The 23,452-nt window shown below is 44.1% G+C and overlaps 1 protein-coding gene across 2 annotated transcripts in view; it reads right to left on the bottom strand.

The window, feature by feature from the left end:
- HTR2C (5-hydroxytryptamine receptor 2C) overlaps positions 1-23,452 on the bottom strand; it is an 82,676-nt gene that overhangs the window by 36,177 nt on the left and 23,047 nt on the right. For both annotated transcript variants that reach the window (XM_067303977.1, XM_067303978.1), the window contains exon 2: positions 5,958-6,600. In XM_067303977.1, the coding sequence (XP_067160078.1) occupies positions 5,958-6,342 (385 nt within the window). In that variant the 5' untranslated portion in view covers positions 6,343-6,600. The remainder of the gene's footprint in view (positions 1-5,957; positions 6,601-23,452) is intronic.

The raw sequence follows: 23,452 nt of genomic DNA, 5'->3' as shown, positions 1-23,452 counted from the left end.
ATCCGGCAAGGTAATAATTTGGCTGCCTCAAAATATTTTGCAACCAAGGTCCAGTATTCAACAGGATACAGTGAGTATCCAGGGGGCTATTTAGCTTTTTTTTGTTTGTTTTTACTCTCATCATGACTTAAACCTCGGGTAGCAAAAGAGAAGCTTTTACGTTGATTCAGGGCGCCCCGTACTGAGCTTTCTTTCCCAACAGCCACACAGATACGCCATACCTTAATCCCATTTGTCACATTAGGGAAACAGGCAATTTTTAACGTAGAGGAAATTCAAGAGCAGGATACTCAATGCCTGAAAGCAAGTTTAATAGGTATTTTTAATTCTCCGGAAAAGGGGCGAACAATTAGGCAGCGCGTTTTCGGATTTCACAGGCTTATTTCGGATAGCTGAGGTTACGAGACAGCTTCAGGGAGTTCAAGGGAGACTAAACGGACGAGCACACAGCACAGCAGCCGACGGACCTTACTGACGGCAGAAGGTAACTCGAACCCACCTGCGTTGTTGGATCGATATCTCCTTGTACACATCCCAGGTACCAGTTGGCATTATGGACAGCAAAAAACATCAGGTTTTTGAACTTTTGGTTCAACGAGTATACAAGGCGCGAGCCCTCTCACCCCTCCAGCCCAGAACATTAGCACGCCAATGGAAGGGGAATATCCATACAGTGAAAATCTTGCAAAAATTACAGTGACCAAATGGCCTCGTTCAGTTCTGGTCAGCTCATCTCAGGAAGAGGACACGAACCTTCCTGTAACGATCAGATAGCATTAAAAATAATGCAACTGCCGCCTGGAACTTGGTGCAGGTGAGATGTAGCTAAGGCCACGACTTAGGAGGATTTTAAAAAAGACTGCCCGTTCCTAGGTACCTGGATATCATATCCAGAAGTGCTAAACCAAGCCTTGAGACAGAGAGATAACAAGGGACATAACTCACATAACGCAGGGCACGAGTCAAACACCAGCCAATACAACGTAAAAGGGAAACGTCCCCCTTGAGAAAGCTTTTCGGCAGCAGCCTGACACAGGGAAATTCATCGCTTTGCCCTGGCCACTGTCAGAGGGAAGATATTAGACAGATGGACCTTTGGTCCGGCAGCTCCTACAATCCAGACTCATTCTCCAGGGTCTCCCATTTATTAAGACCTTAGTTTATGATATTCGTGCTATTTCTGTTCCTTTTCTCATTGCAGCTAGTAGAAGGCTTCAGCTCTCTGTAGCTTGTTTTATTCAATGATTTTAAATAATCCCCACGCTCCTTTTTTTTGGTGCCGCTTCCAAAGGCAGAAGCCTATCATCGGCGCCTTCTCCGGAGTCGCCTCCTCCTGGTGGCGGCAGCTCCCGGTGCTCTGTTCGGAGCATCCCTCTCCCCGCCGCCGGCCTCATCCTGCTTGCTGAGCACCCTCCGGCGCGGGGTGCCTGCGGGTGTTTCGAGAACGGGGTTTGCCTCTGCAGGTCACCAGGGAACGAAGGCCCAGCAGCAGCTCTAAAAATCATTTCCTTACAAATGCACCTTAACTGCTTCTGAAATAGGATTTTCCCAGGGCAAGGGTGCATATTATATTTTTATATTATATATTATATATTTATAAACCCCCTCAGAGGCCCAGGTGACACCGTCTCACAGCACGCTCGGGGTGGCATGACTTATTCTTGCCTCCAGCTTTTGCTGCATGCATTTAACCTCTTTTCATCTCTGTTCCCTTCCTCGTCCCTGGCTTCGCTTCCTCTTTTCCTTCCATTGCTTTCCAAGGATTCCCGGTTATAAGCCATAAAAGGCATCTTTTCCCGCTGCTCCTTCCCCCCATGGAGGCAGGCAGCGCGTACACAACCTGCTGCCGCTCCGACGCCGCTAATTTTGCACGAAGGCACCGCGCCGCTGGCATCATTTGAACCGCCTGTAAGGGCAATATATTAACAAGGTGAGGTTGTTTTTTACCTTTCTCCCGACAATAATCACGTTAATACTTAATACCAAGCACATAAATATTTAAAACCTCACCACAGTGTGGAGAGAAGCAATTAGGAAGTATCTGCGCAGCCCCCAGCAAGCGCGGGAGCGCGACCTGATGAATACGCAAGTCGCGGGAGCGCCGGGAGCTCCTGCCGCTCCGGCCACCAAGCCCCCGCGGCGCCCGGCTCGCTCTCGCTCCTGCTGCTGGTTTCCCGTCTCATCACGGCGTTTCTGCTCCCCGCCGCCACGATGCTCCGGCCCGCTCCAGGCACCGCTCTCCCCGTCGGCTGGTCTCTGAAATCCCTGAATGGCTAAAAGACCGCGGTTCCCCCCAAAATGGGCCGACCCCACCAACGGCAGCACTGAGCAGGGAACAACTAATGGCAGCAACATCTTCATTTAAACCAGCTGGGAGAGGAAAAGCCTCTTTCCCCCCGAGGCACATAAATGAGAGACTTAGATAAGAGAGATACGGACACGTATATATGTATATACGTGGCCACAGACAGGCTTTAAGCACAAATCGCGCCATTAAAACAGAGGGTGATCTCACCAGTCGGATACGGCAGTCATAAAGCGCCGAAGTTGGTTAGAAACTAGCTACAAAACCAGCCAGCAGTGTGAGAGCAGGGGAAGATCATTAATTAATCCAAGTGGACGACCACAATTAACGTGCGCACGCGACTGCCGGCGTTGCACTCAGAGCTACGAACGCGCCAAACGAGCTGTTAAGTGAAACTCTTAAGAAACATCGCTGCACTTACAAATTCGTCCTTCCCTCTTTTTCACAGGCGTGCTTAACTCTTTACACGCTCCCAGTATATATACGCTTAGCAGTAAGCGCGAACGGCTGCCCCGAGAGGAGGCAGGGTTTTTTGTCCCCCCGTATAATAATGACGGTAATTAGCCCCAATAACAATAATCTGGATGTAAAGCTGCTCCAGCAGCTGGTGCTAACGGAGGCTGCCTCTAACGCGTGCCTGCCCGGAAGCGGGGCCGGGCCACCGGCTTGCCGTTGGTTTTCCCGACTCCGAGAGAGCAGGGAAATCTGGAGAGCCGGAGCCGCGGGTGAGCGCGCTGGCTGCTTGCTGGCCCCGCTCCGGCAGCTCGTCGCTGGCAGCCGTTAACTTATTTGTCTGGATCCATTAGAGCCAAGAAAGTTTAATACCGGCTGTAATTTCTGCCAGGAATAGCGGATAAGATTGTCTACCGGAATTAGCAAAAGAATGCAAGAAAAAGCCCAGCTCCACTTCTGCGTGCCTGTAACCACTCGGTCTGATACAAACCCACCGCCGCTGCTTCTCCCGAAAATGCCCCGAGGGGACGAGAGAGTCCCCGAAGGTCGCCCGAAGCTCCGGAGCAGCCGATGCCCTCCCAGCTCACACCACTACTTTTGGTTACATCGGCAGATTCTCCATCAGGATTAAACACAGTGTTAATTTCTCATTTACTCTCCCTGATACATGTTTATTAATTAGCAAAGTCATTTGTTTAAATTTTTTAGGCGTTGCACGCCACGGGAAACGCTCTAAGCTGTCAAACGCAACTCATCTATTAGCCCGAGTCGTTTAAGAAAGACTCATTTATAAATATGTCAGAGCACTGACTAATTGGTGAAAAATCCAGCATGATGCATCCTGCCATCACTTCCTTTGCAATAAGGTTCTGGTACTAACTGACAACTTGATTTTTCCTTCTTTTAATTTAAAAGGGGAAAAAAAACCCAAAGTTGTCTTTGTGGAGGATGTCTATTCAATTTTCTGGTTATGCTTGAAGTGAAATGTACTTCATCTACATCATTAGATGAAAATTAAGGAAATGAATCTACTCTGCAAACTAGAATTTATCACCGGGTCTGAGAGCATTGATGTGGAAATTGAGAGGTAACTTAATCACTCATCTATTTACTATTTTATATATGCATTTTTTAGGTTCCTTTCTGATTACATACATCAAAAACGATTTCTACAAATCTGGCAGAGATCTGTTGCATACGTTTCAACCACACAGCATGTGGCAGCTTTTGAAACCGCCCAGCACCATTCTACAGAATATCCAGAATTCACAGGTTAAAATATATAGAATAGAAAAGACTAAAAATTCACAACCACGTCTCCAAGAGCAACTCCCTTCCCTGCTCAGTCCGTGGCCCTGAACCCCAACTACTCTCAGCGGTATCCTGCTGAAGTGCGAATATTCATCCAACTTTTCCTTAATCGGCCGCAGCGAGGACGGCCACCGCCGGGACTGGCACCCACGGCCTCGCGGCTCGTCCGGGATAGCAGTGCCTGAACTGGCAGCTCTTCCCATTTCTCGCCGCGTTCTCACAATTTTTCCACGCGTGCTCCGAAATAAAATCTTTTGCCGAAGATCTATTTAAAAGTAGTTTGCCTGCAGAGAAGCATTTGGGTCACCAACATTGGTGCTCCGGTGGAGGAAGACATAACTGCAGTTCCTCTTCAGATCAATGGCATTTACTTGCTCCTTAAATATGCAGCATGCTTTACACCTTTAAATGACCTTAAGTAATCATTTTCTGGGCACACACAAAATCCATTCCCATTACTTTCAAAAGACTCAAAGTATGTACGAAGGAAGATCACTTCCATAAATTCACCTTTTTAACCCAGAATTTATGCAAGTGCAGGTCAATCAAATCATTCAGTATTTATACGCTCCCTTTCAAGCTCCAGAAAACCCAGAGTAAAATGCTAAAAATAAAATACACATGTTGCAATATGCAGAATATTTAGAGATGAAACTGTTCTGACAACCCAAAATAAAACACTTTATGCATAAGATCTCGACGGCTACGCATGTATCCAAATCACATATTGATTTATCTCACTGTAGACAGCTTATATAAGCTTTGGAATTATGTACGTTTGATCAGTGAATTTAAGAAATGAATTTCTGTCCGAGTTAATCATTTAGGCGAGTGAAGAAGTCACATAAATATCCCTACTTTTTTACTTTATAGGACAGTAAACCAATTTCTAATCAAATCTGTAAGTAAACAGCATTATTCGTTCCCAAGAAATATCAATATTAAAATACTTTTCAAAGAGAATCAGAAAAGGGACGTCAGAAATGATTAAACGTTACACATTAAACGCGCACGCGTTAATCGGCACGCGTGTACACATGGGAAGACCCAGAGGCGAGTGCGATGCCCCTCTGTACTATCACAGATGCTGGGTCCTAGCACCACGCTGAGCAAGCAGTCTCAGACGGACGAGAAGGTTGGACGCGTTGGATATTTCACTCCTCCGAAGCGCTAACAGCGGTTCTGCCCAGGGCCTTTACCACGGGGCAGCGCCGTATAAATTCCTCACCGCAACGGAAACGTACTGACCGTAGCGCGCAAATCGGTGAGAGTCCGCAGGAGAGGGTCGTGGTGAGAAATGCTCACCCCGAATCCATGAATCTCGACGGGCTTTAAAATGGGGGTGTCCCTCTCAGTTTAGAGACAGGGAAACTGAGGCACGGAAAGGTGAAATGACTTCAGGGCACAGGGTGAGCCCAGGCAATAACTGCCAAGAGCTAAGACTTCTACTGGAGCACCAAGCCTGCCAGCACGAACCTCCTTTCTTGACTAAGCCATTGCTCCAACCCCATCGATACGGACAGGAGTTCAAGGGCTGATTCTGACCTTGGAAGTGGGCCAGCTGCGAACACATCGCCCAACTTTTCCCTAAGCTCTTCCATCCTAGCTAATTTTGGGGCTGTTAAACCAAACTAACTCGCTGCTGTGGTTTCTCAGGGCGGTCTTATATTAAGACCGACGCCAGCCACATCTGCAGGTTATTCACAGCATGGAAAAGAGCTCTGCTCCCAGCAGAGCATCGCCTGCACCCAGCAGAGCCCCACGCAGAGCCTGCACTGATGCTCCTCTGGCCACCACCGCACGAGACAGCAGGCAAAGCAGGGTCCTGCAGCCTGGGGGTGCCCCGCTCGCAAAAGTGCACAGCTGAGTAAGGAGGGAAGCCACTTACCGTACAGGACTGCAATGAGGGACACGGGCATGACCAGGATACCCACCAGCATGTCTGCCACCGCCAAAGACATCAGGAAGAAGTTTGTGGCGTTCTGCAACTTCTTCTCCAAGGACACAGCCATAATTACCAGTATGTTGCCCCCAATGGTCAGCAGGATGACGACCAGGATCAGGAGGGCTGGCCAGTTCTTCTCCCTCACGGACATCCGAGAGACATCCCCCTTCTCAGAGGCATTAAGAGGATCAGATGTAGGCAAACTCTGATTCAGAGTCAAATTGCTGCTTAAGGACCAAGCCATGAGACCACCATGCAAACTAAAATCCAGTGTAACAGACACCGTCGTTAAGCTGACTAATATTCCAGTGCTACTTAAAGTGCTCATTGTCTGGGACCAGTTCTCCTGTCTCTTAACTGTGCCTCAGAGATGATCCATTTTCCAAATGGCAGGTCCAAGGCAGGTGCCGAACTTCACAAAACCAGAGCCAGAAAATCTTTTGATCTTCCATCGTGGAAGAAACCTTCCAGAAGTTAGAGTGGAGCTCTTCTAGTTTCCTCTCGGGCAGCAGAAGATGACCACTGAGCGGCAACCTCGAGGGGAAGGAAACTTTGCAATCTCCAGCTGGTTTCCAGGTCCAACATTCTGAAAAGGAAAGAAAAAGCGTATTCTTCACCGAAATCACAGTATACCCAAAACATTCTTTAACCTCATGCAAGCGGCATCCTTAGTCTCTCCCTTCCTGCTGGTTAGGACGTTCTCCAGACTGTGAGTAATTTATCTTATGGGCACAGACTATGCCTACAATTACAGGGGGGAGAGGGAGAGAATCACATCAGTGTGCTCTGGCTGATTAAAAGCTGATTATCCCTAATTAAATGTTTTGTGAAACCTGCAAAAGCAAGTTTGAAGAGCTAAATATGTTTCAATTGATAGCCACTTCACAGACACTCGGGCTCTGTGCAAAATAGTAATTGCACGGAATTCCAGCCAATCCAGCTAGCACCGCCAGAGCCCAGCGGAAACTATCACCTTAAATGGAAGCGTTGGGCTGCATCTTGCATATTCTGAGATAAAGCACAAGTGTCATAAAAACCACTCAGATGTTAATGTTTAACCCTCTTAATGAACGAGACCATAGTTGGTTTTTACATTGGGAAATGCCTGGAATATAAAACCCAGTATGTGCTAGGGGTATCATATGATGCGCTGCTGTCAGTCTCTCCAAAAACACAACAGGAACGTGCGGAAGAGAAAAGACGAACATCCACAGGAGCTGAGCACTTGCTCATGCCCTCCTTCACTCTTTCCCACGCCACCTCCACCCCGCGCTCCAGAAGTAGCGACCAGCAGGCCACTATCAGCCGCTCGGTCCCAGACATGGGCTGCAGCCTAGACTTCCTCCAAGTATCTCACGTGATTTATACTTCTTCAGGGTTTTGTTTTTTTGACTGCCACCACTGTACAATGGATAAAAACAGCTTTGCTCTTCGTTTCCACCAGATCAGAATCAGCATCCTAGTAAAACGGAAAACTTTGCAGTGTGCAGGAATAAAAGTGCGAAAGGAAAGCACTTAGGATAACGACAAAAAAATACATGGTGCATGGAACAAGACCAGGGAGTAGAATAAAATAGTATGCAATTTGTTTTCAGTATATCCCTCTTAAATTTTCTTACAGGCTGCAGGAACAGAGTTGTTGTAACACCGTTAAAAAAATAAAAAAAAAAACACCCAAAACTAAAACTAAAAAAAAAAAAAAAAGCAAGATTTCAGCCCTTGGATACATTGTTAAGTAGACATGGGACTCAGCAATCTGCTATCCAGGGATCAAAAGTTAAATGTAATTTATGGAATTACATTAGATTTTATGTAAAATAAGAAACAATCAGAGTCCTATAATAAAATGTTTAACATGCATGGAGGTTTTGGAAACTTGCTAATGGGCTTTCTGCAGAAAAACATTTCTTAAATGAGCAGTGTGTACAATGAACCCAGATTTGCTTCTACATCACAGTTAATTACTCCCAAAGGGTCTCTAAACCTCATATTTAGGAAGAAGTTTTACACTATGTGCACAGAAAATAATTTTGCAGCTGCAGATGAATTGGGAAACAGTCACTGGACCATTTACTTACCCAACTTGACTGCTCAAGAAAAAAAAAAAGAAAAAATCAAAGTCTCACTAGAAAGTTTAAAAATACTTCCACAATATTTTTGCAGAACACAACTTCTGCTTTAAAGTTGCAAACGAAAATACCCTTTTTCCAAACCGCCTTTCCCCAGGGGAAGAGGCCCTAGCTAGCTTTGTGGCACTTGCGCGTTGGTGTGCATTGCACCCCCATGCAAATCCATGGGAATTTCAGGATCTTAGCAATTTTCTCCCTTTGGTCCCATGACTCCTGGCTCCTGAGCGTGCAGCGATAACGCCTTGGGCAGGATGAGCGGAAAGTTTGTGTCCCAGCAGGAGGACGTGGTCAGGAAAGCGGGACCTTAAGCCATGGTCTTGCTTCTTCCTGGGCAAATGCTCTGACCGCTTGGACATTCGGGGGAAGGCGGCACGACCGGGCTCGATGCTGCTGGCACACGCTACGCTGGGGTGCCAAGGGAAGACGGGCAAAGAGATGCCTAAACTCTAGATCATAACAAAACCTAAATGCAAGATAAGCTTTCTGACTTAAAAATGCCAAATATTATAACTGTTTAAGGCTGCAGGCTGAAGTGGTCCGCAAGGTTGCTCTCTATCTTGTGCTTTGCAACCGTAATTGCAGTAATATTTTCTTCCATGGATGATGCTACATCAGAGCAGGAGTTTGATATATGGGTAGCATGGAGTTACATATCATTCGGCAGAATGTTTCTTCCTCCATTTCAGTTTTAAAAATAAAGCGTAGGTTATTTGGCTACTAATGCACTGCAAAGCGTTGGGTGCCAAAATTATAATTGTCACCCCACAATTTGCTTCGAATTAAGTTAGTCTCAGGAGAAAAATGTTTTTACCACTAAGATCTAAGAAAGGCAGACTTCAAAACTCATTTCCGTGCTCTAAACGAGCAGTTTTTCAAACAAACACAGGAGCAGACCTTCCAGCGAAGTGCTTTCTACACAAAGTAAATTTTGCAAAACCGTATATATTAACTTTGCAGAAATAAAAGTATATTTTCTAAAATCTAATGGTTTCCTCAATATTCCTTTTTCGCCCACTCCTGTCAGTAGTTAAAACTGTACATGCAATTATAGCAACAGAAAAATCAGGCTACGATATTCAAAAATTAAATTATTGTTGGTATTAGGACTATAATGGTAAAAATGAATCCCAGCCTCCAAAGTCCACTTTTGCCATTACAGGAAAGAATTATGATTTCTTTTAAAACTTGGCCCATTCACCTGTCTATTATCGCAAGTGACTCACAAAGAGAATCAATACTAGCTTCGTGCCAACACAGAACTGGCAAAACCAAAGGAAATCACGAAGACGCATCAAAAAGCATTCTTCTAGGCGCACTTATAACATCTGAAATTTAATACCTGAAATAACTGCGCACATAAATAGAAAAAATGGATAGAAAAAAGAGTCTCCTGGATGACAGTTGCAGGCTCTACATCCCTCTGCCTTTCCGCAGGGATGCTGGCCCTCGTGCCCGGGCTCCCCGCGTCCTGCGGATGAAGAAGGGAAGAACAAGGCTCCGAACAGCGAAAAGACTGTGAAAACTCCCTCGGACCAGAACAGCGTTGCCCCTCGGTCTGATGTCCCCTAGCCTCACCCACCATCAGATCTAGCAGAAAAAGCGACAGCCCTCGCCTTTAGCTTGGCATAAAGGAGGAAGAATGTAGGTGACTTAAAAACAGGTGACTCTTGGCCAGCTAAGATGCTGCCAGGTTTCAGCCCATGTTGCCAGCTCCACACTTCCGTGGAAAATCCTGGCCCTCCTGAGCTAGAATCCTTATTGAACCTCATGGATCCCCTTCTTTCTACCTTCTTTAATTTTAGCTTTCCTTGGCTGCAGAGTTGTTGCTATTCATCCCAGAAGAGCGTCAGGTTCTCTAATAACCTCAGATGGATCCTCCATCAGGGTAACGAGGGCTTTCAAAAGCGGGACAGGTTTTATCCACGACTGTAATGGTAAAAATCTATCTCAGCAGCATGAAATCAATACAGGAAACATTTCACCTCTGTTCGCTTTGAATAATGGTATGTGGGAATCTGATTACAGCAGCGCTGAAGACTGGGTTCCACCTTCAGAATTAACTGTGCTGTTGCTTTGCTAACACTTTTATTTTATTAAATTTTTACACGGATTCTGGGTTGAAGTCATTAACTTTCTTTTTCATTGCATCCCTCAGTCTCCACGAGGTAAACGTTTATGACTAATTCCTTCAGCTACAGTCTTCTAAGCACGTCGCTGTACCAGAAAAATAATTCGCATTTTATTCATGAATTATGCATGTATTTAAGAAATATCTCCATAATTTTAAATTAAAACCTGTGCCTATCACAGATTTTTCCAGTAGCTAACTTCCAAGCACATTCACTGGATTTTGCGGTCAATCATCGTTTCCAGTTCAATCTACTCCTGACAGTCCTTAAAACGATAATTTAAACAGTCAAAGCAGCCAAATTCTAGTCTGCACCACTCCTGCTCTTGATGGAGGTAACGAATCACTTGGGCAGGGTTTTTTCTTTCCGCTGTAAAGCCTGGTTCAGAATAAACAAAAGCTAGAAGAACATTTTTGTTTCTATTCTGTTGAAAACACATGAATTATTGAAAGGGAGAGTTTGGCATGCTGGTGCTTACAGACGGTTGAGTCAAAAGGAAACGAAAGCTAAGACCCGTCGGAAGTCTGCACCAGCAGGGCACCGGTGGGGTTCCCACGCCTTCGGAAGCATCTACCGCTATTACTCTGTTGCCGAAAGGAAAAACAAGACCAAAACAATGAAAAGCGCTTAAACTTTCTTGGAACAAATCCCATGATCTTTTCCCTTTGAATAAGATACATTTGCCTTCAACTGTTTCATCTTTCAACACTTAGTAAATTCATGGAGATGGTGATATTCTCTGAAGAGAAGCAAGGATTATTAATTCTTTGATAATCAAAGATTATCAGTTTAGCCCAGAAAAAGCAGCAGCAATCTCGCACACACTCAGAGAGAATAATACATTAATTCATGGTAAGTCTTGCTGTAAAAACCAGAAGTACTTAATGTTCAAAAGCAATGACTTTCAGCAATGCCTCCTGCAAGAAAAACAAGTACTGTCCAAGGGTTTGGCAAAGGTACACGGCCATATGTGAGCAAAAGAGATTTTTCTCCAAAACTATCAGCAGCTCTTAATTCTCTAAGCCTCCTTCACGTTTCATTGGAAAGCAGATGAAAGTCTAGACACTCTTAAAGAGCGAACATATTTTTTAAACCAAAAGTGTTTCTTCAGCCTTGACTTTTGATGGTAGACCTCCACAAGGTCTAATTTTTATTTTAAAAATAAAATTGAAGTCAAGTAAAGTGAGCTGCATGTACTGCAATTTTTGACAGGAAAACTATCGCAGGGGGTTCAAAACTATCTGAGCCAGACATTCAGCTGACATTGTTATAGCTCCATGAAGCTCTTTATAAAATGGCAAATAATTTAAAACGATATAATAGGAGACACAGTTTAGGCTGAAGAAGGCAGATTTAAGGTTTCATTCTTCACCTTAAATTTTGTATATCCTGCTATTCATGCCTCTATTTATCTATTTTTTAAAGCAGTGCCACATTCATTCTAATTTTTTTTTGGAACAGAAGGTTATGTTAAAATCTCTCTTTCAGGACACCCTTGCAGGGGATAAGTGGCTTTCACCAAGTAATAGAGCTGCAAGCGGAAAGGTTGAGCATGCTGCGTTTGGTTCAGCCCAGCAAAAAGGAGGCGAAGGGGGACATAACCACTGTTGGTGCCTACAGAGACCATGGAGTGAGATTCTTCTAAGAGCTGCACAGCAAAAGGACAAGAGATAACTGTCACAATGACAGATATCAGGAAGTTATACATATAAAATATACAGGAAAAATTAGATAAAAGGAGGAAAAAAAATCACAGTGAGGATTGTCAGACATTGGAACAGGGTCCTAGAGAGGTTGTTGGACCTCCATTTTTGGAAAATTCAAAACATAGCTGGGGCTTACCCTTGGACACCTGATCTAACTTTGAAGCTAGTCCTGCTTTGAGCAGGGGGTTGGACTAGAGACCTCCAAGAGGTCCCTTCCAACCTAAGTTATTCTATGATTTTACTTTGGATCAAGAATATACTTTTGAAGCAAAGCAGTCGACTGCTTTGGCTCACAAGAGGTGTCAGACCTCCTTCCCTGAGCCTTAACACTCGTGAGCGTGGACGCAGACGTTAGCAGCCTCCAAACTGCAAGACCCAGAGGTGCTTTTGAGCTCCTGGCCCTGGATGCATACCCTATAGTGAACCTACCGTTCAAATATATTTTGAACAGAGGATATAGAACTGGACTGTAGAAAAACTGATGCATATTTTCACAATCATTCCAATGGGAAAGAAAATCAAAACCTAATTATTATTCTGTAGATACTCACTTCAAAATTAACTGAAGGCGCAGTTCAGAGAAGTACTTGTGCCTCATTTTAAGTAGCTATTTCCAACCTCCCAGAGCCATTCTTCAACTGAGGACCATATGACTAATGTCTTGTTTAGGCACTTTATTTCCTAGGAAGTATCTGACATTCCTTCCTAAGTTTCATGATGGAATACTGGAGTTTTCACAGTCAAAACTGGAAATCAATCAGTGCAAAAAAACCACTTAATAAAACCTTAGGGATACCTCCTCAAACACAGCTTTTCACCACTGTTTTTTAATTCCAGCACAGAAAATAACTATTTAATTACATGTAAACTCAACAAGAATACTTCATTTTTTTTTCACAGCAAGAGGAAAACAGATTTTCTTAGACACTAGCTTAGGTAATTATATTTCTTAGGGTCATAATAATGAATTACTAGCATCCTGTCCAAAACCAAACAGTATTAATTTTCCTCTCTGTACCTTCCCTCATACTGAGTCAGGGAGGCAATAATTTCCTTTCAGTGCACTTCACAGCAATACAAGCACACAGAAGACATCTTAATCTACCTTTTGGCAGTAAGACTAGTGTCCGTATTTTTATTTTCCCTTGGTGGAAGAGCACCTAGGACCCTCCCAGGAAGATGCAGATACTCGGCCACTCCCTGTGATGACAAATTTGCCATCTCAGCTGAGACACATGCAGAAATACTGCAACACTCATCTCTTACTGTCCTAACTTCTTGAGATGATAACACTGTAGTTGTTCACACTTTCTACATGCAGATATGCAGACTCCACATTTGTTCAATTTTGTTGAGTTTATTTATTATAAATATATTTTTAATTACTATGTCCCCAGGGGCTGCAATTTGCCATTGTAAAAAGACCAGGTGAGCATCCCTCAAGCTCCTTGGCAGGTATATTTTCCCATCCTTATTGCACAGGATATTCACATGCCTCTGCACATGGATTTAATCTTGAATTCAGATTTGCATTTTGCTTCCTCCTCATTGATAAATGACTGAAAACATACAATATCAGCATTCAAAAGTCAAAATTTACCATAGGCATCGTGTGTAAAAGGGCCCAAATTGTATTTGCTCCAAGACGCGCCCAGGCAGAGGAGCGTGCAGAAGCCCCAAGGTAGCTCTTACGGCTGCGAAGACCCCACTTCTCCCACTACTGCAACGACACTCTCTCAGTCCCTTTTTTTCCTTCAACTTCAAAAATAACATTGCTGGAAAATCTTCTGTGGTAGGTGTTTTTTTTTTTTTTTACCCTCAGCTTTTCAGGGTTGCTGTACTAAGTACTGTTAAATCATATCGACTACTGTACTTCCATAACAAAACCAATTTTTCTCTCCTCTCTTAAAAAGCTTTGCACAGCAGCTCTTTAAATACAGCGTTAGTGTCTGGAAATAAGAACTTGCAATGTTTGCCCCCAAAACATATAACAAAAAACAAAACAAAACAAATCTTTGCCTGGCCTTCTGTAGGCAATATGAATAGCTAATCTTTTGCTTAGATTTAAAACTAGGCCTAAATTCATTAAAAAACACACGCACAATTCTCAGCAGTTCTTGCAGCACCGTGTAACCTGTTTGTGGTCATATATCTGCACAGTTTTGGATTACCGTACATACGGCATTGGTACCTGTATGAACACACACCTAAACATGTATATGCATATAATAAAGACGGTCAAGCGCAATTCATTTTCAAACGATGTTTTGAGGAAATCTCACATTCAATAAAAATGAATTGGACAGTCTGAAGTTGTCGTGAGTAGTTTGCAATAGTAATAGAGAGCAACAGTCAATCTGGAAGGAAAGGACACGAACGCTCACAAAGTCGGATCATGAGTCATGGTATGTACATACACGCACCATTACATAAAACACATGTGCCCATTTTTAGAAGGATGGCGGTGAATCATCTATTATTTAATAAGGCCAATTTCTTAAGCAAAAATATGTTTGATGTTGTTTTTGTAGCTTTCTTTTCACTCCAATTCTCTATATTTTCTGAAATCATGCCAATTTTGAAACATCGCTGTTTTTCTAATGAAGTGGCCGGGATTTATTAAGCAACGACGGGAGGCACACACTCCACCACAAGCGAGCCAGGGAGAGTCTCCCATTCACTTTTGCACGGGGCGCAGAGAGCTCAGACCATCATGCACAGCCAGGTGGGTCACCCGGACACCGCTGCTCACCACGGGCCTTCAGACGGCTGAAATTGCTTCACCCTTAAAACCAATTTTCCCATTAAGCACACGAACCTGCAAAAACCCCCAATTTCAAACGGGGAGAGGTATTTACTTTAAATTATAAAACATTTAACAGAGGCCTTCTACCCAATATGCTGGTGCAGTATTAACGCATACTACCGAGTACCCCTCCAGTTGGCAGCGTTGCTTGAGCGTCTTTGAGAAACCACAGACTCGGATAAGCCAGGCAAGAGCAAAACAAAAGGAAAGGCAAAGCGTAACAGACAGCGTCCCTAGTGAAACGGAAAACTGCTCAGGGCTTTTACTATAACAATGTAATTAAACATGTGTTTTCACAGATCTATACAATCTCAGAGAAGAGACGGAACGCTTTAGAAGAAGCAGGATTATTGAAACATTAGCAAGCTACTTATTTACATTTCACATGTAACAACAGTTGATGTAAGAAAGCTTACGTAGAATCCGTAGCAAAAATAGCCAAAGGTTTCTGCTCTACGGATAACACCGAAGAGCAATTCAAAAACAGCTCTCAGCTATACGCGGGCCTCTCACAAAACAGGTGCTACACCAAGCTCTGTCTGAGACCCACCTCATGGAAGACACAAGCTTTGCTTTGTATGTGATCATGTCTCACACCTCGGCCAGATAACAGGCTAATTTCAAACAGGGTTGTTTTTCACACTTGGAGAGCCTGATGGAAAAGAAGAGCTAGCTCCGGTCCCACCACTGCACCTTTTCTTTAAAATCTATGGAGATGCTCTACTGCCTTCCCAAGCAGGGAAGGCTCCCACGTCCTGGAAGCTGTATTTTTCCTGTTCCTAAATGAGGCTTTCCAGTTTTACAGACTCTCATATGGGTCTGCTTTGAGGACTTCTGCTGGCTTAGTTAGCTTGGCACAACTGCAGAACATGTCTGAATGATCCTCCCCATTTTCTCCCGATGGTGTCCACCCTTTGAAGTCTGCTATTGTACCCTGTGGCTAGCATAAACCATCTGTACAGCTGCCTCACGGCACACACCTTGCTGTCTGATGGTAAAGCAGATTAACCAGAAAGCTCAGACATTTAGAGAAAAACCATTCACCTGAAGCCACTTTTTTTTTTAATACTGCAAAAATTGTGCCCCATGAGCATCCACGTATCCTTCTACCATTGCCTAGTACTAGGGGCTTGCTATGCCGCTGAGGATGTCTGCTACAGGTCTTCAGGCTACTGTCACGAAAAGCAAAAAGGAGGGGCTGGCTCTGACCTGTCATTCTGCAACCCTCAGAGCCCCGAAGACTTCAGCCCCCGAGTGTTCAGGTGTTGGACTTTGTCTGCTGTTTCTTTGGTTTACATGGATATCTAACATTTGAGGAACGCATTGGATTCTAGGAAAGTTACAGGAATGATAAAAGGTGAGTTATGTGTTAAAGAAACTTGAAAAACAACAACAACAAAGAACACTGCAAAAATGCATTTTTTTCCTCTTTTTTAGTGAATCAATTTTGTTTGGGGAAACTGATCCATATGGACCTGAAAGAGGATGACTGACAGTAAAATATCAAAAAGCCAACACTTCTCTGATCTAAATATATCACAGCTGGGGAAACCATAAAGACAAGAGTAGGTAGAAACGAAAACTCTCAATGACAGGTATAAAAAAGAAGGACGAAAACAACATCATCAGACAGAAACAGCTAAAAGAACTGGTCTGTGTGATGCCAGCATCTAAAGAGAGATGCTGAACCACACAGTTATAAACCTCTTCATCTGACCTCAGTACTTGGGAAAATTTTCAGAACAAATTGAAAAGGAAGATAATGAAAGACATGAAGATGCACGAAAAGTGCTATAAAACGCAACATGAGTTTCCCAGATGTACATCGTGACAGTCGGACTTGGCGCCTTGGGATTTTGTTTGTTTGTTCCTTATACCCCATTTTCCAGGCAAAAAGAATGCAGCAGAGCTAATTTACATGGACTTCATTAAACCACTTGATGTGGTGTCACCAGGGAAATGATTAGGTAAACTCCAAAGAATGGAGACAAACAGTGCAATTGCGAAGTCGTCATGGAATTGGCTGCAGCAGAGGTGAAGTAAGTTAGGCTGAAAAACCAAACCCTAGGCTAGAAGTAAGTTGCTGGTTGAGGTTGGCAAGGTTTGATCTGGAGAGTCACATAATTTTGATTATTTTAACCCCAGAACAAAACATTTACTTTGGGAATTAAAGTTACTGATGATTCAAACCCAGGATGCATCACCCACTTTGGGAAAGACTGGAGTATCACAAAAGAGAAGCTAGATGGCTTTGAGGACTGAACTAAACATAACTAATAACGTGATATCACAAACTATAAACAACTAACAGAATGTGGCTATAAACTAGGAGTTTATCGGTAGGAAACAAATAAAGAGAATGACTTAGGTGCCTGAACCATAAGTCACTGCAATAGGCCTATGAAAAAGACAGATACAATCTAAGATACATATCGAGCAAAAGATTTCTTGTAAAGATAAGGAGGAATTAATGCTATTGGCACAATACACTGTTAAGCCCTCATACTTGTATTTTTGTTCCCTAGTCTTGTATTTTCAAGAAAGTTGATTCGAAGAGGAACAAGGCCAGAGAGAGATTTTTCGTAGCAGGCATTCACGGACCGAAGCCTCCTGTCCATGGGCCAGCTGCAGGCAGCCGGTCACGGATGCATTTGCACACGTTGCACCTGAGATGCGTTAGTGCAAAAAGAAGTTGTATAAACCCAGGAGGTTACTGTGCCTCCCGGACACAACCATGCAGACCAGCACCGGCACACATCCAGCCAGCTCGGAGGATGGGCCAAGCAAGTGTGCTTGGGCCGTGTCCACGCATGGAGACACACAGTACCATAGGGGAAGAAAGGAGCTGTCCTACATGCAAAGGCTAAAAGGCTCGGCTTGCTTAACCTAGCAAAGCTGAGTGTACACGAAGGGACAATATATGGTGTCTCCAGCAAAGCGGGACTGGTCACCTCCACCGCCACCCCCATGTCCCCATTGCATTTCTTGCTGTCAGCTCCTCCGAGATGGGATCACAGTCATGACTCTTGCTTTGAGAAAAGCAGACTTGACTTGCATGACCGGGTTTGTGATATCTAGGCAAAGCCTCTTGTGACAATTTCTGAATTCCAGGTATTCTCTGCCTTTCTCCAAGTTGTGTGCTTGCACTGAAGTACATTTTCTTCCCCAGCTACATCGATCATCTAAATGGCTTCTAACATCTAATTGATTACTTGGTTCTCTGTGTACCTATTTGCTTTCATCCCCTCTTCTTTACTCCCACACTGCTAAACCTCTTGCCCTCACTCCGTTAGTTCCTGTCCTGCTTCTCACCCCGCGCGCAGCACCGCAGGGTGCATAACTCTGGTTATGCTGCTGGAGGAGTCACCCATGGTGCTGCCTGCCACTACCTTCTCATTAGCGTTCATGCAGATGAGCTCTCAGCGCGCTGGCCCACCGCAGACAGCCTCGAGCTGCCACTGATACCGCTCCTCACCCACAAAACCACAGGGAGATTTTGAGCTCTGACACAGCAGAACATCACAAATATCTTCAATTAAACAAGAAGGCCCAAATCTCCTCTCTTGCCAGATAGACTTCAGCGTGGTCGCTCTTGATTTGTACTTAGAAAAATAGGCCAATTGCATTAAAACACCTTCAATGAGATTAGAAGCAGGCTCTGCGTTTAGAGAAATCACTTAATTTCTTTTAAGCGTTTGACAATTTTAATAGACATCCTCTATGAATGAGTCAGGGTGTGTAATACGCCTCAAGCAAGAAGAAAAAGGCTCATTAGCTTTGCGAGAATAGACAGATGGGCACGCTGGGAGAGCGTGCTGACAGCTCCCGCGTTATGTAAGAAGTTACCGGTGAGGCGTTGAACGCCGTGTGCCAGTGTGCAGGAGTCATTTCCATGGGAGCAAACTGCAGTGCCACAACCCGTCACCGACGGCATCGGTAAACGAGCCAGGAAAACGGAAGGGAAGGAGACACAACATAACGGAAAACGCTTCAGCTCTCAAAACTACAGCCTCGGAGCCTGACCTTAAAGGCGAAGGGGGCATCAAAAAACTAACAAAATTTGTGTTAACCTGGTTCTTTTTATGAATATGGGTATATTATGTATATGTGTCTCTTTATGAATATGCGAGATAAGGAGGTTGTACCGTTTGGACTCTAGCGCAAATATGGTGCAAGTACATGTGGCAGGAATCGAGCAAAGCTGCCTCACGGCATTCTCAGTGAAATACGCTGAAAACGCAGCAAGGAAAGCAGTCCTGCAATGTCTGGTGCTGCAAGGAGCCAGCAAATGCTTGGCTGCGTTTAACAAAATGGTTAGGAATAGTTAGGAGGGGGAAAAAAAGAGGAAAAAAAAACCCAAAAAACCACAACCCAATAAGGGGATCATAGAGACTGAGAAATGTGAAGGCTGTAACTGTAACTGTACTGTAAAGACAACCTCTGGCCTCAATGACAGACTGTGAAGAAAAACTAGTATTTAGAAGCTACACTATTCAAACAGCATTCAAAGCAGCCATCTCCTTTGTTAAAGGATTTTTTTTCTCTACATTTACTTAAAATTGAGATAAAAAATTGGCAGGTGCATCAGCAGTGTTTTCCAGCCGGGCTGTGAATGACTGCTGCATTTTGGGCAGCATGAATAATACTGAAAATCAAAGACGGAGCCATCACCGCATAAATGATTGATGCGGGGAGGCCAATTTCTCCTTGCGCAGGTCGTGCTAGCCCGAGTAGCAGAGGGAGGTGGTCAAACACGCTCTTAATAAACTCGACTAACGAGAAATAATGAAACTATCAAAACAATTTACGTATGAATCAGGTAGTGTCTGCATCTTAATGGCTGGAACAATGGCAATTGAACTCTAATGGAGTCAATTTTCTCTCGAAAACGATTACTAAATTGCTTTCATTTTGTCAGCAAGGTAATATCTATGTGAATAGCTCAAAGTTACGGAAGTAACAAACCGTCAATTGTCAAGCGGGGAAAAACATTTTTTTCCCCTGGGTAAACCACGGTTGAAAAAGGAACAACTCTAGCAGAACCCGGGTTCCTCTGGTAATAGCATGCACTTTGCGGGTCGGAAATACTCCATCGGGAACAAAGGGACAAGAGAGAGACATGAACTGAGGCCGGAAAACCAACAGGACAGACATCTCATTGGGTTCTGGGTCTGTTAATTACTCTACTGAATAACGTGGGGAAGACTGCTGCGCTATCACGGCCTGGTTGCGCTGGGTCTTTGCACTGTGTATGCTGTGCCACGAAGGCAATCCTGCTCCCCAAAGGTAGTTCGGGATTCCCATCAGAAGCACACATTGGGCTAAATAGATACAACTTCTGTGCAGACTGGATTCATTAATTATTCTGGCCTATTGACCTACGAGCAAACAGGAAAGTCAAGAAGCAGACGTCAAAAGTCCTGACTTCTGTCTCATACCTAATTATCTGGCCACGTTTCCTGCGTATCCCAGCTCAAGGCAAGTCTTCTCCCGTGTATTCGCAGGTCCGCACTTGAAACACTTAGAGGAACGGGTGTTCAGTTTATTTGTACAAGGACAAGGCAACCACCTCGTGAGCTCTTTGACAGGAGAATTGCACCGGACATTTTTTCTAAAACTGCCAGCAACTAACATAAATGCATAATCACAGGGGTATTGCTGCACATGCAGCCTCAGGCCACCTAAGTAACATTTTGAGCAACTTCTCACCAGACAGTGCAACCACACAAACATATGTTTTAATAAATAGCAGCACTTTAAAAACAAAACACTTATGTTAGTTCCAATAATTAACAAGCCATAATAGACTCTCATGTGCAGATGAGCTAAGAAGTTCATCGTCTGATTTTGTAATTAAACCGGCACCAGTTTTCTCTCATACACATCTGACCCTCAAAGAAGATTGGCATATAAAGGCCAAAGAAGTAGCAAACACATTTCTCAGTTCCCAGCTTTACTGCACTAAAACAGCCCAAATAGCAATTAGAAACACCAACTACGCAGCGGGGTTGAGAGCAGCTTCACCCACGCGGGTCAAGCCAAGCGCATCCCACCCAACTGCCACCGCCGCGAGCCACAATGCCATGCCGGCACAAACCAGGCTGCAACGATGAAAGACGCACGTTCACCAAGGAGCGTAAACGTGGGTGTTTGTCCAGAGGAACGTACAAGAACTCCTCAGTGCTTGTGGGTTTGAACACGTGACTTTAACTTGCAGGCCCTTAGTGAACTGTCTCGGTAACACCTCAAAGTAAAAATTCATTCCCTCCTGCGGACACGCGATCCTTATGCAAAGATGAGGAAGGCAGGACACAGAAAAGCCCATAACACAGGTATACATGAACATTGAACCTTAATGAGGAGAAATCTGTGTGTGCAGACCATGACCCAAGCTTTGCTTCCAATTACGGCATAAAAGTTTCCATTAAATTTCCCTAGGCAGAACTGGGTTTTATGTTACGCTCCAAAATTAACAGACCTCTCTTAGTGCCGTTAAAAATAAAATCTTACCTGAGTGCTTTGTTCTGTAAGGCTGAGCAACCAGACAACCAAGGAGCTCAGTATACATACCGATATGAAACAGGACATGGGCTACTGGGCAACACCTTTCAAGAACTCCAAAGAAAGAAAGAAAGAAAGACGACCTGGGAAAAACAAACAGTCTAAGCATTGTTCCAGACCAAATCTACCAAAACAGACCCCTGGGGACACCAAGCAGCAATGCTGCACCAGACAGAAGGACTGGAGGAAAGCAGACTGTTCACCAAGGTGAGGAGCACCATGCTAGGGGCTAGAAACTTCAGGGGTGGAAGAGGCAACCAGCAGTCATTAAACATAATGGATAGAAATACCAGTTTACAGCTCCTGAGCAAAACTGAAGATTTTGAACCTAGCTGCAGTATCAGTATTTCTATACAGCTGTGAGAGCTGCTGAACAGCCAAAATGTTAGAAACCAAACACTTCTGAAACACTGGAACAAGTGACCGAACCACGCTACTGACGCAACCCAGGCAACACTCTTAAACTCTTAAACACTCTTAAAACTCTTTCATTACAGGCTGAATCATATTACTTCACATTCGGCAAGGATCAAGGGATCATGGAAGCATGATCACAATAGCATACGTTAACCTAAAGCACACTGACTTGACCAAGCGCTGAGGCCTGAGCACTAGATCCGCAAAACGGGGAGGCCGTTCAGCCTCGCAGACAGCAGGGAAGAGCTCTGAAAGTAAGGAAAAGCAAATGTAGCCCTGCTGGCACTTCCTCGGGAAAGCTGCGTGGGCGGACAGACATTGTTCATGCACAGAACTAAGGAGAGGAAAGGAGAAAGAAAAAAACCCAAATCAACAACTAGAGAGTGCAACTTCATTGAGGATTCATAAGGCATAAGAGCATTATAAGAGCGAATTTTTGATGCTTGATGCTTCTATAGCATTAAATTCATTTAGAGGACTGAAAGGCGTAATACTTCGTGCTTTCTACATAAAAGCACCATTGTAGTCATTCAGATGTAAAAGGGCTTTATTCAGCCAAAAATATCAACAGCGCACTGCGGAGCAGAAGCCCTGAAGCACCGAGAGGCCCAGCTCTGAATCAGAGCAGCTGATTCATTCAGAACCACGGGCGCCGCACCTCTCCCCTTGATCCCGCTCAACGCGCCAGCGCAGCCCACTGAGAACAAAGTATACGCTGCAATGTCGATGCCAAATGAGATAAAACCACCTCTTTTGACAGCGTACAGAAGGGATCACTCCTCCCCGAGCTCCAGAAGAGCTGCGAGGCTTCGGTGGCCACGGCGTGGAGCACGCCTGGGAAGGGAGGGCAGAGGAGGCTGGAAGACTGGGGCTTAGCTCCTGAGGACTAGAGATATGTTAGTAACTTGCTCGTTACAACGCTCTGCCTGTTTAAAGCATAACGAAAAGAAAAACAAGATCCAAGAGAAGCAAGAGCTTACATCAAAGCAGAATACTCCACTCTACATGCAGCTCTCTCCCAGGAGAGAAACAGAGAGACCCAATGGTCCCTAACAGGTCTGAATTTTGATACCTCGCGGGGGGAAAAAAATAAAAAAAATGAAACAACATTTTTTTTTATACAACAGAAGAAAATACAGTACAAAGCTGGAACTGCAATGCTATAGTACTTACTTTTGTGCAACATTGTGAAGAATTCTGACAGACTTCTTAAAATACAGTACTTTTTGCTCCCACTTGCTACTATTTAATGTCAAGTGAATTTTTTTACTACTTTTTTTTTTTTCTAACCACAAAAGCAAAGTCCAGTTATGAGAGGTAATAGCAGTGTGAGTTACCCAGGTTCCAGCTTTCATATTACTAAGGGAAATACGAGGCTAGCCTAGTGCTGCCAACTGTCACATTTTTTCCTCTCAAATCTTTTAGTATCTTGTGCCTTGGGTTTTTAAATCCCAGCCTTTTGAGTCAGTTTGTTACCAGCCTTCACAGCTGTGGGCAAAAGATGAAAAATCCATCTCCTAAAGGCTTAAAAAACAGTACGCAAACAAATACAAGCAGGGCACAGTAACTTTTGAGTTTTCTGGTTTTAGGCACTCGACTCGGGATTTTGAAAGGCACTCAAGGCCAGGAACTCTGCACTCAAACACGTCAACAAGAAATTCTTAAAAAGCCCCACATCCAGAACAGTTAA

This window comes from Apteryx mantelli, chromosome 13 (assembly GCF_036417845.1).
Source record: "Apteryx mantelli isolate bAptMan1 chromosome 13, bAptMan1.hap1, whole genome shotgun sequence".
Lineage (NCBI taxonomy): Eukaryota > Metazoa > Chordata > Aves > Apterygiformes > Apterygidae > Apteryx > Apteryx mantelli.
Note: the sequence above shows the minus strand (reverse complement) of the source record. Positions and strands in the feature narration are given on the sequence as shown.